General features: G+C 34.5%; 1 protein-coding gene across 1 annotated transcript in view; it reads left to right on the top strand.

The window, feature by feature from the left end:
• The window catches only part of LOC118741288 (Down syndrome cell adhesion molecule-like protein Dscam2), a gene marked incomplete in the record, with an annotated part of 349,017 nt that overhangs the window by 159,756 nt on the left and 174,965 nt on the right, over positions 1–14,296 (top strand). Inside the window, 1 exon segment of the mRNA XM_036473206.1 lies at positions 2,127–2,328. Coding sequence (XP_036329099.1) covers positions 2,127–2,328 — 202 coding nt within the window.

Genomic DNA, 14,296 nt, shown 5'->3' with positions numbered 1-14,296 from the left:
CTGGCTGCGTTTGTGTGTGTATTTGTATTTGGGATCGATGCGCAATTGATGCGGTTTAACTTTGACCCTTTTTCGTTTTTATCAAACCTTCCTCCCTGCCTGCAGCCGAGCCCTCAGGTGACATGGGTCGATGGTGCTTCCGCTTGATTTTTACTGCCTCGGTTGCGTAGTTTTTTGTATGCTATTTTTTTATTTTTTATTTATTTTTATTTTTTATTTAAATTGTGTTGGCATTCATGCCTTCAGTTATTTTGCATCCCAACTCGCTGGCGGCTCGTGGGCGGTTTTCGCTTCGACCAAATTTTTTCGTGCATATTTTCAGGCGCTTGTGCATTGAATTTTTTAGTTACGCACAGGCGATTTAAGAAATTTTTCTCTCGGCATTTGCCCCTTTATCTCTCCTCAATGCTGAACGCTTGTCCAGCTGTCTGTGTGCTGAATTGGATAATTGGAATTTTTATGCAATCGTGACGTCCATCAACCTTTTTCCTCAAAATATTCAAGTATAGTGACTACATATACCTATCAAGTTGATATTGAAATATTTTATTTTTTTTAGTGCTGTGCAAAAATTTCCAATTCAAACGGCGTCAATTTGGGTTCAATTTTGGTATTTACTTAGATTTCCGTCTTGATCTCGCTTTATTATTGTTGTAAATAAAATGATTTGTCAGATTTATTTGTTGGTACACAGGATAACGTAGTGATTATGCATTCTACTACTTTGCCACGCAAAATTCAAAAAAAAAAAAAAGATAAATAGTTTTATCGGAGATTTGTTAGCAATCAGGAGGCGTAGATAAATAAATGCTAAATGGTTTGAGTTGGGTGAGCTTTTATTTGACTTATTCACTCATTGTTACATCTGTTTTTATGTAAAATTAATTATGGGTGTGAAGTGAGCTGATTTATGCGTTATCGAGAAATAGAGAACTCGTAAAAACTTCACACGTTTTTTCGATTTCGGGTCTATTTCACGACTAGATAGTTTAGGGCCATTTCGGAAAAAATTCGGCAACATTTCCGGACCGATTCAGGACCTCGTCTACTCGACTATTTCGTGACCATTTCGAGACTTGTTCGAAATCATTTCAGGACCGTTTCGCGACCTCTTTAGGACCATTTTAGCGCTAGTTACCACTATTTGAGGTCAATTTTGGGACAAGTTCTAGACCATTTCTACCTAGTTCAGGATTATTTCAGGAACTTTTCAGGACTCTTTCGGGATCAGTTAGGCACTAGTTCACGACTATTCGGGAAAATTCAGAACTATTTTCGGACTATTTCGGAAACATTTTGGAACTAATAAGCAGCCATTTTTGGACCGTTTCAAGACTGGTTCGGGATCATTTGAGCCACTTTTTACCATAACAATAATGCCTTCCCTCCAGTAGTGAGTACTCAATGCTCGTTTCTTAACGAATTCTTGATAGTGTCCAGATATTTTTATTTGCTCGGACGAAAGTCTTAAGATGTAAGAAGGGAGGTATTACATAAATACACACATAGGTAAATCAAAAAATCAAACAGCAGGTCACATCAGTATGAATAGAACATAAGGAAAATACACCATCAAACAACGGCAAAGCTAAACCAAAAAAAAAAAAAAACGGAAACAAAAAATAACATTTAAATTAGAGCACAAGCAGTAAAATGCAGGCAACTTGCGGACTTCTGCAACTCATTTTTTGTGGCATAATTTTGGGCGTACGTTTACGTCACTTTAACCTCCCAATTCTAACAAAGTCACAAAATTCAGTTCATCACCGTGATTGTGATTTACATTGCGCCTCAAAGTATGGCGGCAAAGCAAACATGCCACCGCAAAATAAAATTAAACATTTTAGTGCACTTCAATAGAGCTTTAAATCTATTTTTGTAGCATTTTTTTAGGCACAGTAGAAATCACAATAGTGATGTGCGGAGTTTTGTGACTTTGCTTGAATGATAATAAATGTACTGTTAATATAAATGGTCGGTGTGATCCATCAAAATTATCGCATTTTGAGATGTCTTAAATAAAATAAAACTACGCAGCAATGGTTGTGTTAGTACTACTTATGCCATATCTAGAGGTTATTTACTTATTATTTATACAATAACATTCTTTCTCGTTTCTTTTTCAGGACTCACATTATCCACATTAACATACTCACAGGCAGATGAATCGCTCGATACACGAGAAAATGCCGATTTGACATTAAAATGTCGCTTCACCGATCATTACGATGCAAATGATTTCACATTTTATTGGGCGCGTTGGACCGCCAATCCGGCGCAGTTCGAAAATGTGGCCATACATGATGTCCCGCTGAATTCGGGCTATAAGTGAGTAGAACAGAATAGATTTAAGTTATTTACATAATTTAAGTACCTATTCAATTTTTTAATTGACATTATTTCATAATATATACATTAGGGTGCACCCCTATCCATACCAAAAAAAAATAAAAATAAAAATATCGGCAGTATTTTTCCATCGGAATTGCTTTTTATATTGTACGACAGCCGCCAAAATGTTTCGGAAAAAAATCAGTATTTACGTGAGCTGTACCGATTTGAAAAAACCTAAAAAAACCAAAGTTTTTATTAATAAAGTCAGTTTCTCAAATTTTTTTTTTTCCTAAAAATCACTTTCGATGACTGAAAAGCTTAAACTTTTAAAATCAGCTTAAAAATTATTAAACATTTTGTCAACGGAATGTAGTAACGAGGAGGTAATTTTGTTCCAGCTCACGTAAATCATTATACATTACATTTAAATCTTTGGCGAAATTCCTAAAATATAATATATTATATAATTCTAATGGAAAATCAGTAACGTTTTTTTTCGCGAATCACCCTAATGTGCATATATTTTTTTTCTAAATTATTTCGTTTCTACTTGGAAATGTTAAGTTTGTTGTTGATATATATTTTTTTACTTGAATGGTAAATACGCCCTAATAAGATTTACTTTTCAATAATTTGGGCAGTGGCCGATGGAAAACAGTTCTCTTTGTTGCATTCGTATTTTAGGCAAAGTTTTTCTTAAGGTCGCTTAAGCATTTCTATTCTTTCTGTCTACTTAAGTAAAATAATTCAACGAAATCGCATCTAGACTGTTTAGTTTTGTGTTCCTTATCTTGAAAATATTTAATTTTTAAGTTTCCTCTTCTCCAAAATATTTATTCTTTAAGATCTTCAACTACAGCTATGTATTTAGTTTAAATATGGCTACTTTTGCTGCCAAACGTTCCCCTTTCCATCGCTTGTTAAGCTTAGAAATTCAATAAAACTACATGAGCAAGCAAAAATATAGTATTTTGCGCATTCATTTGTTATTTTAATTAAATATCTGCACAGCAAAGTGCTTCGCGTTGAAAAACAAAATTCATCAACTGACAAGTAGAAGAAGGAGGTCAAGAAAGCAGTTGCTGAGCTGATTCACTCACACACGCCAGTAAATACATGACATACTGCTCTATCACCCACTCATACATTCACTCGCCCAAAATATCACCTCAACTCATCTTCACCACACCCACTCGTCCACTTACGTTAGCGTTTATTCTTCTTAATACACAATTTATTCCACTTACTACGCTTTCGTTGCTGTACTTGGAAGTTCTTTCACACGTCAGCTACAAGTATGCGCACAGTGCTACCACCACCACCACTCATTTGCTTTTCATACTCCAGCCGACTTATGCACTCAGTTATACATAATTCACCATTCACTCACTCTAATTCGCATTACGCTCAACACTTTCTTAATGATTTGTCTGTCTTTAGAGGTCAACGTAGCGTATACGCAACGCTAACAAACGACTGACTGAACTTGAGCAGCCGGCATCGACAAACGCTCTCTACTTCGGCATACACACATACATATATTTACGTACATATGTATATATATATAAGGCTTCTAATTAAACTCAAGTCTTGGCTTAATCTCAATTTAGCACTAAATGGTAAGGAGACACAAAGCAAGTGGATAAATATACATACATACATACATACATACATATTTCTGCATAGCCACTGATGTTCTTGGTGTTGTTGGTGCTCGTGCTGTTGGCAACCATAATTCACAACTGTCATTAGGCGCGCATGTCGCTTGTCGCAAGGTGAATGTGAAGTGTTTGTGTTGGTGTGTGTGTGTGTGTGTGTGTGTGTGTGTGTGTGTGTATGGATGCGTAAGTTGCGCACTTGCGCTTAATTAATGCGACTAGCGAAGCTAAATAGTATAGACTTGGCTTGAAGTTGGTTGATATTCCCTGAATTGAGTGGCACTCAACTGTTTTGCTGTAAAAGGTTGTTAATCTTTAGTAGATATATACATACGTATATGACTGTGTTCGCATGGAATATGAGCTTATGTCGAAAGGCTGGCTTTAGTATAATGTGGCATACCCTTTCGTCGTTTAAAGTACAAAACCGCATATCAACGAAATTCAAAACCGCTCTTTTTTATTAAGTAATCGCATTTCTGGCTAGTACATTTCAGAACGAATGGATAAGGATTGAGCCAAGAGCTTGTGTGAGCAAATTCAATTTTTGCCAGCAAATGTCAGTTACGCGGTTTTGTACTTTAAACGACGCTTTAGTCTTTAAACGACAAGGAATTTTTTGATGAGACTTAATACTAATATTGAACTGCTAGTATTGGAACGATTTCTTGCACGTTTATTTAAAAACAAGTTTTTCAACGACTCAGCGCCAGTGAGTCATTCGCAATCGTATGCTGCGAATACTGCATTATACTAAAGCCATCCTTTCGACTACTTATTCCATAAGAACACAGATGTATTTCGGCAGTTATATTGTACATACATAAGTATAAAATATTCAGAACTTTTTGAATAAATTGTGAAGCTAGTTTTAGTTTGGTCCTAATGATTTTATTTCTTTATTATCTATCCAAAAAATTACTTAAATTATTTCATCAAATATTTTCTCAATCTTAATATTACTCTTAAGCTTAATCTTAATCTTAATCTTATTCGTGATTTTAATCTTAATCTTGAACTAAATCTTAATCCTTCTTGATTTTAATCTTAATCTTAGTTTTGATTTTAATCATATTCCTGATCTTATTCTGAAACTTAATCTTAATGTTAAAGTTTATCATAATCATAATCTTAATCTTAATCTCCGTGTTTATCTTAATCTTTATACTAATCTTAATCTTAATTTGTACCTCATTCTCAACCTTATTATTAACCTTAATCCTTATCCTAATCTTAACCTTAGACCTGATCTTGATCTCGATCGTAATCTTAGTCTTAATCTTAATCTTACTCCTAATCTTAATCTTAATCTTAATTTGATCTTAATCTTATTCCTAGCCTTACTCCTTATCTTAATCTTCTTTTTAATCTTTATCTTAATCTTAGTTTTAATCTTAATCTTCTTGATCTTAATCCTATTTTTAATCTTAGTCTTAACCTTCATCTTCCTCCTAATCTTAATCCTAATCTTTGTCTTTATATTAGTCTTAATTTTAATTTTCATCTTTTTATTATTCTGAATCTTAATCTTAATTTTAATTTTTTTCTTAGTCTTAATCCTAGTCTTAATCTTAATCGCAATCTTAATCCTAATCTTAATCTTAATCAATTTAATAGTTTTCCAAATATCTCGAGAACGGGGCGACGGAAAAATTAAAAAAAAATCACACATACAAACATCAATATTCTCTATGAGAATAAATATTTTTAATTTTTTTTCTTGAAAAACTTTTCACATACAAATTTATTGATAAAAAAAATTAATTTTTGAATATATGCCATCTCAAAAAAAGTGAAAAAATCACAACATTAGCTCTAAGTATTGCACAATATTTAAGCATAGTATTATGGGGTGCACTCTAAATTAATTTTAGTTAGGATTTTTTTAACACCGAAGTGGAGTAAAATTAGTACATTAAAAATTTACAAATTTTTGAAATTCTTTTTAGATTTTTTTTGAGTATGTAGTTTTTGTAGCCCATTCAATTTTAGTATAATATAGTGCAAGTTTAAAGCTATTGCAAAACTGGCGTTCTTCGTGTTCAAAGGCGAGGTTTGCTAAAAGTGGCGAGTGGGTGATTATAATATTAGGGCGAGAATTTGTATACGGATTTTTGTAACAGTACCGTACTTTTTTGATTCTGAACTTCAAGCCTTCCCCACAGCTTTATATATGTATTTTCAATATATTTATATCTACTTAGGCAGGTTTTTTTTTATAAATTGAGTGAAGCACTGCGAACATCACCCTAAAGTAAAAATGCTGACAATCTCATCTGAGTCCATCCTTCAAACCTCAGAAGCAGGTGCTTCAAGCTTGGAATCTGCCATCGTTGGAGTTTGCTCAAGTGTCGCGCTTTAGAGTGGTAAATGAATGCAAATTATTTTTTAACTTCGACATTTGACGCGCAGTGCCGCTGTCACTGGCGTAGTCGCTAAGCACAGTTTGTTGTGCAACTTAAATTAACCTCCTTGTGGCCTCAATTAACTTAGTGCCTACTGAATGTAAGCTATATGTACATACGTATTCTTTGTTGAATGGAAAATCAAAAATTATTAGCCAGCAGAAGAGGTATAGCGTTGAAGCATTTTCGCTCTCACTAGGGTGACTTTTAACTCAACAAATATGAATTCAAAAATGAGAAAAAATAAAAATCGAATCGGCCGCAAAAACACGACGAAATAAATGTTGCAAGCCGTTGGAAAAGAAAAAAAAAACAAAACGCGCAACAAAAGTTATTTTAAAATTCAAAAAAACTCCAACGAAATGTTTTTCACAATTCAACGGAGAAATGTTTTTATTTTTTTATTTCAGCCAATTTCTTTATGGTGAATAAACTGCCGCGTAAAATGCGCATATAAACAAAATAAATATGTCCAATGAAAGCCAATGAAATGTAATGAAAGGCCTGAATGCAGCAAAACGGCTATGCAAAAAAACAAATAAAAATTTTACAGCAACAGCAAAAAATGCAAGCTGCCAGCAAAGGCCTACACAAAACAACAAAACACACAACACAACATAGCGCAAATTGACAGCATAAATCCCTCGCTTGAATGGCAGACAGGCTGAGCCGACTGGATGGCTGTGGCTATGGCTGCTGGTCTTTGAGCCGGCACTCGTACGCTGCCTGTCAGGCCTAAAGGCTAATATCCCGTTTAACATTTCATTATGGCAATGGTGATTGCGAATGGCGAATGGCGAATGGCGAATGTTGAATAGCGACAGCGAACAAGACCGGCAAAATAACTGCGACGGCATCATAATGAAGCAACATCTCGGGTAGGAGGAGATAAGGGAGGAAAAAAGGAAAAATTTATATACATAAATTTGCAATATGCCAGCAACTACACTCGAGTACTCGTACTCGTACTCACTAAACAACTCGACATTTTTGTATGTAGACAAGAGCTAAATGAGCCGCGGCAGCGCAGCGTTGACAGCCTGTAAGCATCCCGCAATTGTACGAGCATTGATGGCCCTGAAAAGTGGCAGCATAAGCGGCAACAGCAGCAGCTGCTGCTGCTTGCAGTGACATTGCGAAAATAAACAACGGCCATAGACAGCCATTTTGCCTATTGAGTTTCCGAACGCCCGACCACCCGCCCGACCGTACGCGCGCGCGACGGTTCCCTCAATGTCATTTACTAAGCGCCTCGCCCATTTCACGAACCCTTTGTTGTTGACTCCTACGTTAGCGTTGTCGTCGCCCACTTGTGTTTCAAGCGCAAAATTGTTTTGTTGAGCTTTAGTGCTTTGCTTTCGTTCACTTTTTTCAGTTTGTGAATCCTCTTTGCGTGTGGCGCAGGACAATTTGTATTTAAGGCCGGCAAGAGTACTTCGCATGCAATCAACATAAAATGCAAAATGCTAGAAAAAGTATTTTAATAATCATAATAATCGCAATAAAATTGCTGGATCATAAGGAGTGGAAAATAGCAGGCAATTCATAAGTGGTACACCGTCGTCGGTGAGTACCACCTTGCATTTGAGAAATAGGAATCTTCTTAGGTTTATGTACAATATGAGTACGGCGACGCAGGAAAGCGGCGGTCTTGCATGAACGTTAAGTGGGATAAATGTTCGTTGGTGGTACTCTAAAAGATGTCTGAGCATTTTAACCCGGTGGGCAAAGGTCACCAAACTGGTAGCGTTTCTGTCTAAAATTACTTACTAGATGGTTTTTTTATTTTTATTATATTTTTTTTTTTGTTCAGAAGCTTATTATTATTTGCTATATAAAATTTACGACTCGTCAGTTGTCTTTTATGAAAATCCTCCTTAGCCATAAACAGAAAATATATGCCGGAATATACATTGCCGAACAGAAGCATTGGCAGTGAATTTTTCGCAATATATGCGAAATTTTTTATTCTAATTTATTTTCGATAATTTTTAATAAAAATATTGTTCATTCTACGCCAGAAAACGTAATAATAAAATCTCTAAACTTTGTGCAAAACTCAGGAAAATTCATTAAATTTGCACACTAATTTGCAACTTTTTATTCAGATTTTTTAGAAAAATTCTAAGTATGCAGTTTTATAGCCCATTGAAATTTAGTATAATAAAGTGCAAGTTTGAAGTCGCTAGAAAATCGCATTGATTTTTGGTAATTTTTTTTCACGCAAGTTCTTCCATACAAAGTAATTCGACATTTATTTTTTGTATGGAGAAAATGAGCAAGAGCTTCCACTAATTAAATTGATTTGGAGTTTCTAAATAGGTGGCAACCCTCTTTGAAAGTCGTTTAGAAAAAAATACACCTCTCTCGTTTGGCACCCTTGTACACTTTATTTATAAAGCTGGCAACCATCATTGAAGATATTTTTGAAACAAAGCTTATTAAATAATTCCTCGCTTGAAACTCTTATTAAAATATTTCATTTAGCTTGTCAATTAAATTGATTTGAAATTACTAAAGAGGTGGCAACCCACTTCCAAAGTCTTTGAGAAAAAGGTTTCATATAACTCTTTCATTCGGCATCGGTATTAAAATATTTCATTTAGCTTGTTAATCAAATTGGTCTTAACAGCTGGCAGCCATTATCAAAAATATATTTTCCAAATCAAACTTACTTAAGGCCGATTTGTGATAAAAAATTAAATGGCATTTAAATTAATTATGAATTCGTATTCGAAATTAGGGTTGCATTTTCCATATTTAAATAGCCGCCATTGGGATTTAAATGCACTTTGAATATTTGATATGAAATTGAAAATATTTTTAGTCATTAAACGGCACATAAATTTCTCACCTCTCTTGTTTCACACCCATATTGAAATATTTCGTCCTACTTGCCAAAATGAATTATTCGTGAATACCGAAACAAGTTGCTATCCGCTTCAAAATAGAGATGTTTAAACCTCGCTCGTTTGAAACCTACATATGTATGTATAATAAGATATTTGATTTAACTTATAAATAAATTGATTTCAAATTTTTGAACATGTGGCAACCCTATTAGATATTAATTTGAAATAAATCGGTTTTAAACCACTTTCGTTTTTTTTCTAACAATTTAATAATCTTACTAAATTAATTGATTTTAACTATAAAAAAGTTGGTAGCTTCTTCAGAAAATATCCTACATCCTAATCTAGTGTGTCAAATTTCATTGAAATACTTCCAGCCGTTTTACCCTGAGAAAGCTTTTTTTGTAGATCTTTTTGAACTGAAAAATTTTAGTTTTTCTCAATCGACATTCTTTTTTAAATGAACGTGAGATAAAGAGCAAAAAAATATGTTTTCAAATTAATATGTTTCAGGTTTCTTAAGCCTCAACCCCTACGTCTATGCTACTATAGTTAAAGATATCACATATAAATTCTGCTCACGATTGGAAGCGGTATCGCACAGCAGGGGTCAAAGTACAGATTATCCTATGAAGACATCCTGACCGACTCCAATCAGGACCAAACTTTATCTGTGATATCTTCGACTACGATAGTATCGGTTTTGGTTGTTGAATGAAAAAAAAATAATTTTTTAGTGTCGCGTCTCCAATCGAGACCGAAATTTATAGTTATTTAATTTGATTTTTTAAGGACCACCCTAATGTACATATTTTAATTTTATCAATTTATTTTTTCCACTCAAAATTTTTAACGTAGTTGAAAAACTATTAGAATACTGTTTTTTTCAGAAATTGGTTTTTAACATAAAAGTGGCCTTTTATTCAATTTTAAATAAACTCTCCAGCTGTCATTCGCTGTCTCCGTTTGTATGACACGGCGTATACGTTACATTTTACAGCTACAGCGACAATATTAGATTCTTAGCTGTTTTAGCTGGAAAGAAAAGAAGCAATAACAAACAACAAAAAATTAAAAAAATTGCGTCTGAGAACTAATAAAACAACACACATTTAAGTTAGGTATGTATCAGCATCAGCGTCTAGGTAACGAGTTCCAGCCGAAGTATTGTCAGTAAATTTGTTGAATGGTAGTGATTCTTCTAACTCCTCTTACACTGGCGTTAAAAATGTGGTAAGGGCGGTTAAAAAGGAAAACTAAGCGTAGCAATTTAAATGTAGACCTCAAGTACTTGACTGCAGGAATAAAAGCAAAATATATATAGCCGCAAGAAAAAAAAATAATAATAACGAGCAATGCGCTCTATCGCTAAAAAGTGTCCTTGAAAGGAAAGCAGCAACGTCAGTTTTTCCTTTCCTCAACTTTGTTGCTGCCACTGCTACCGCTGCCAATGAACAAAGGCAACATTAGAGCGCAGTACTCCTCTGGGAGTAGGGATCTGCAAAGCTGTGACAAGCATTCAATTCACAGCGTAGAGCAGAGCGAGCAAGCACTGGAAAGGATTGCATTGCACTTTGTTCGGTGGGGGTGGTGGCTGTGAGCCACTGAATATCCAAGCCATTGAGGGCGCATTATAATAAACGCAGTTAAATGAGCAGCTCGCACTCGAAAATGCGCTTACTCCCTAAGCTCTGCTTGCGCTACTAGATACATACATACATACATACATATATAGGGGACACTTGGGGGGAATGCAAGCCAGTCGGCTAACATCGGTTGCGAGAAAGCAAAGGATGTCAAGTCGTTGGTCTTCTGTCTGCGCCGCGCTCTTTTGGTATTTATAACCTGCTTGCTCTTTTTTTTATTGTTTTCTTTTGCTACACTTGATTATATTTATTTGTTTTCATTATTCCCCTTTGCCGCTACGTTTGCTCTCAGCTGCGACAATCTTGTACACTTTTGTTCCACTGCAATGGCGTGAAAACGTATGTTTGCAGCTAAAGATGGCAAACAGTTTTTTATTTTTATTTTTTTATTTTTTTTTTTTCATTTATATTCAGAGTTTTCCTTCAAATGTGAAGCATTTGTCTATTTAATGCACTGAATTTACGCTACAAGTTGTTAGGGCTTTGGAAAAGTCTAAGTCAAAGCCTTTTTTTCTGCAGTGCAGTGGAGAAAGTGCCGAGTACTGATAAAAGAAGCTGATTTTTGCGCTGGAATAGTAAAAGTAGCAGTTAGTTAAAGGCGCAGAATGTGAGTGCTATGAAAAAAGCTAGCAAAAGTGGTGGAATTTTTCCTTTGAAAATATGCATACATTGGTGACTTTTGACATGGGTATTACAATCAATGAAAAAAATTTGCAATTTATTGTTGCATGAAAGAGTTTAATAAAGATTGCCTTTCAGAGAAATATTAAAGGCTGACGTTTAAAAGCAACTTTAGTTACAGACTAAGAATTAGAGAAGGCAGAAAGTAAGCTTACCAGATATATCATGTTAGCATTCGCAATCAGAAAGAAAATAAGCGAATATGTAAAAAGTGATTCAGAAAAGGCGCTTATTGAAAATGGTACACATGCAGCAAAAAAACCATCTTTTCAGATGTACAATTTCCCCAGGAATGACGAATGAAATTTTTGCATATAGAGCAGCATATAGGATGCATTTAGGCGCCCGGTGTCTCGCCTAAGCACATACGATCTGCCATTTGTTGAGGAGATCACAATTGGTACCTTTGAAAAAGATGCTCTTTTTGAGCAATCGGTACCCTCACAAATTTTGCTTCGGTGAAAATCGAAGGAGGGTTATTGAAGAGTTCCCTTAAAAGCAAGAAAAAATTCACAAGAAAATATTTAAAAGTAATAAAAAAAAATTCACCAAAATTAATTTTTTTACCAAAATTAAAATTTTTTAGTTTAGGGAAAATTTTAGGTACGCAGTTTTATAGATAATTAAATTTTAGTATAATCAAATGAAAATTTCAAGCGGGTAATTGTTCGCATTGTCTTTTTAATAATACATATAATAGGCGTGTTTTTTACACCTACATACATCTGCGCTTAACGTGTAACAATTTCCATTTAAAACAAGTAATTTTGATTTTATCGACAACTATTCATAAGCATACATTTTAAAATCCGCCTTAAATTTTTACTACAAAAGCTACGTAAAACTATTTTCCCTCTTCCAAACAATTCAATATGTCATCGAAGGCCAACATTCGTTTATTCAAATGTAAAATTTTCTCTATGTCAACTATTTACCTAAAACCATTAGTCTTTTTCCAGCTCATAAACTGCAAACACTTTTCTATAAATTTATTAAAAACCTAAAATAGCAAAGACCAAATACCAAAGTCCAAAACGTAGACAATAAGCTTTTTGCTTACATTTTCCCAAGTAAATGAAAGCAATCAATTAAAAGTGATTTTGTGTATGAAATTTGTTTTCGTAAACGACAAGAAACCGTAACGATAAAATACAGGTAAATGTAAATGTTAATAATGGGAGTGCATGTGTGTGTCTTAAAATGTCCTAAGTAATATACTTCTTCATTGCTTATGCGCCGCTTGCCTTGCAAGTTGACGTACTTAAAAGTTTACTTAAGACTTAAGTCAATGGTGTGGAAGTTAAATATTAGCTAAATTCATGTTTTTTCTCGCTCCGACTGCCAACAAATAGCACACGCACACCCACAGTGCAATAGCGAAATTTGTAATCGAAAAATAAACAAGTTTGCCATGTTCGCCCCGACGTGCTTTGATGGTCAATCGATTTGCCGCATACAAAAACTTAATATGTGCATATATGTATGTGTTTGTTTATAGCTAAATAAATATCCTACACACATACGTATACATACATGAGTAGGTACTTTTGTGTAGTGTATTTTAACTTATGTTCATTCATAAAATATAAATTGAGTTTTTAGTACAAAAAAAAAAAAATAAGCTTGTTTTCAAAAACTAATTTATTGTTTATTCATGCGATTTCGTTGGCTGCTCGTTAGAATGAACAAGTCGACTATGGCCGGAGCAGCAGGATGCAAAATTTGCTTTTGCTTGCATTGCTTACCTCTTTCATAAAGCATGGCTGGTGTGTTTATGTGTGGACGATGTACGTATTTGGTATTTGTGGCATTCGTAAAATGCATTAGAGGCAGTGGAGTTGTGTGGCAGGATTTCTGGATTTTGTGGTTTCAAGAGACAGAAAAAAACTGTGTAGTCGACTAGACTTGTACGGACGTACAAACTAATTTATGTATTTACAAATTTGTAGAAGCAGCAACAAATTTAGTTTATCAAAAATATTTGATTGTATTAAAAATTGTATGGCATAACATGACGATGGCACGCCATCACATCTGTGGAGTAGTGTCACTCAGGTGGAATCCACAAACACAATAAATCTTTTATTCAAACTGTGCTAGGTAAAAAGAAACATAGTACGCAATTGCTAGTGGTCAGCATGAAATAAATTCGAGTATATATAAAATCGGCATGTCATCACCGAATATTTTCAAGTTTAAATTTCTAGCAAACTAATTTGGAGCCGCTGCATAGTAAAGTAAAGTACATACAAAAATACTTCACATATGTTTATATAAAAGGCATAAACAAATGTACATAAGATCACATAATAAAATACACATCGCTGCACAATTTAGTGCAATCTCGAACTTTTATACTTTTACGAGTATAAGCAATCATAAGAGCAATGAAAAAAAAACTTCTATGTATGTACGAGTATGCCATCTGCAATCTGTTCAAACTTTATATATGAGTGTTTCCAGCAATAACAATCACAATGCCGGCCAAGTGTCACCCCCACCCTCACCACCACCCCCTGTCTACACTCGGCGTACCGCTGCCTATTTGTGCAGCTCTTGGCTAGATATAATTGGAAGTAATGCAACAGCATTCGCCATTGTATTCAGCGGATAAATTCGCATGAGTTCAACTGCAATTCCAGAGTTACCCCCTCCTTATTTCTCTTCCTATTTTTATACCCGAGCGCACTTGTGCACAAGGGTATTATAACTTTGTTCAC

The sequence above is a fragment of the Rhagoletis pomonella genome, unplaced genomic scaffold (assembly GCF_013731165.1).
Source record: "Rhagoletis pomonella isolate Grant_MI unplaced genomic scaffold, Rhpom_1.0 Rhpom_scaffold_00006, whole genome shotgun sequence".
Lineage (NCBI taxonomy): Eukaryota > Metazoa > Arthropoda > Insecta > Diptera > Tephritidae > Rhagoletis > Rhagoletis pomonella.
The sequence above is the reverse complement of the archived record's forward strand: the minus strand, read 5'-3'. Positions and strand labels throughout refer to the sequence as shown.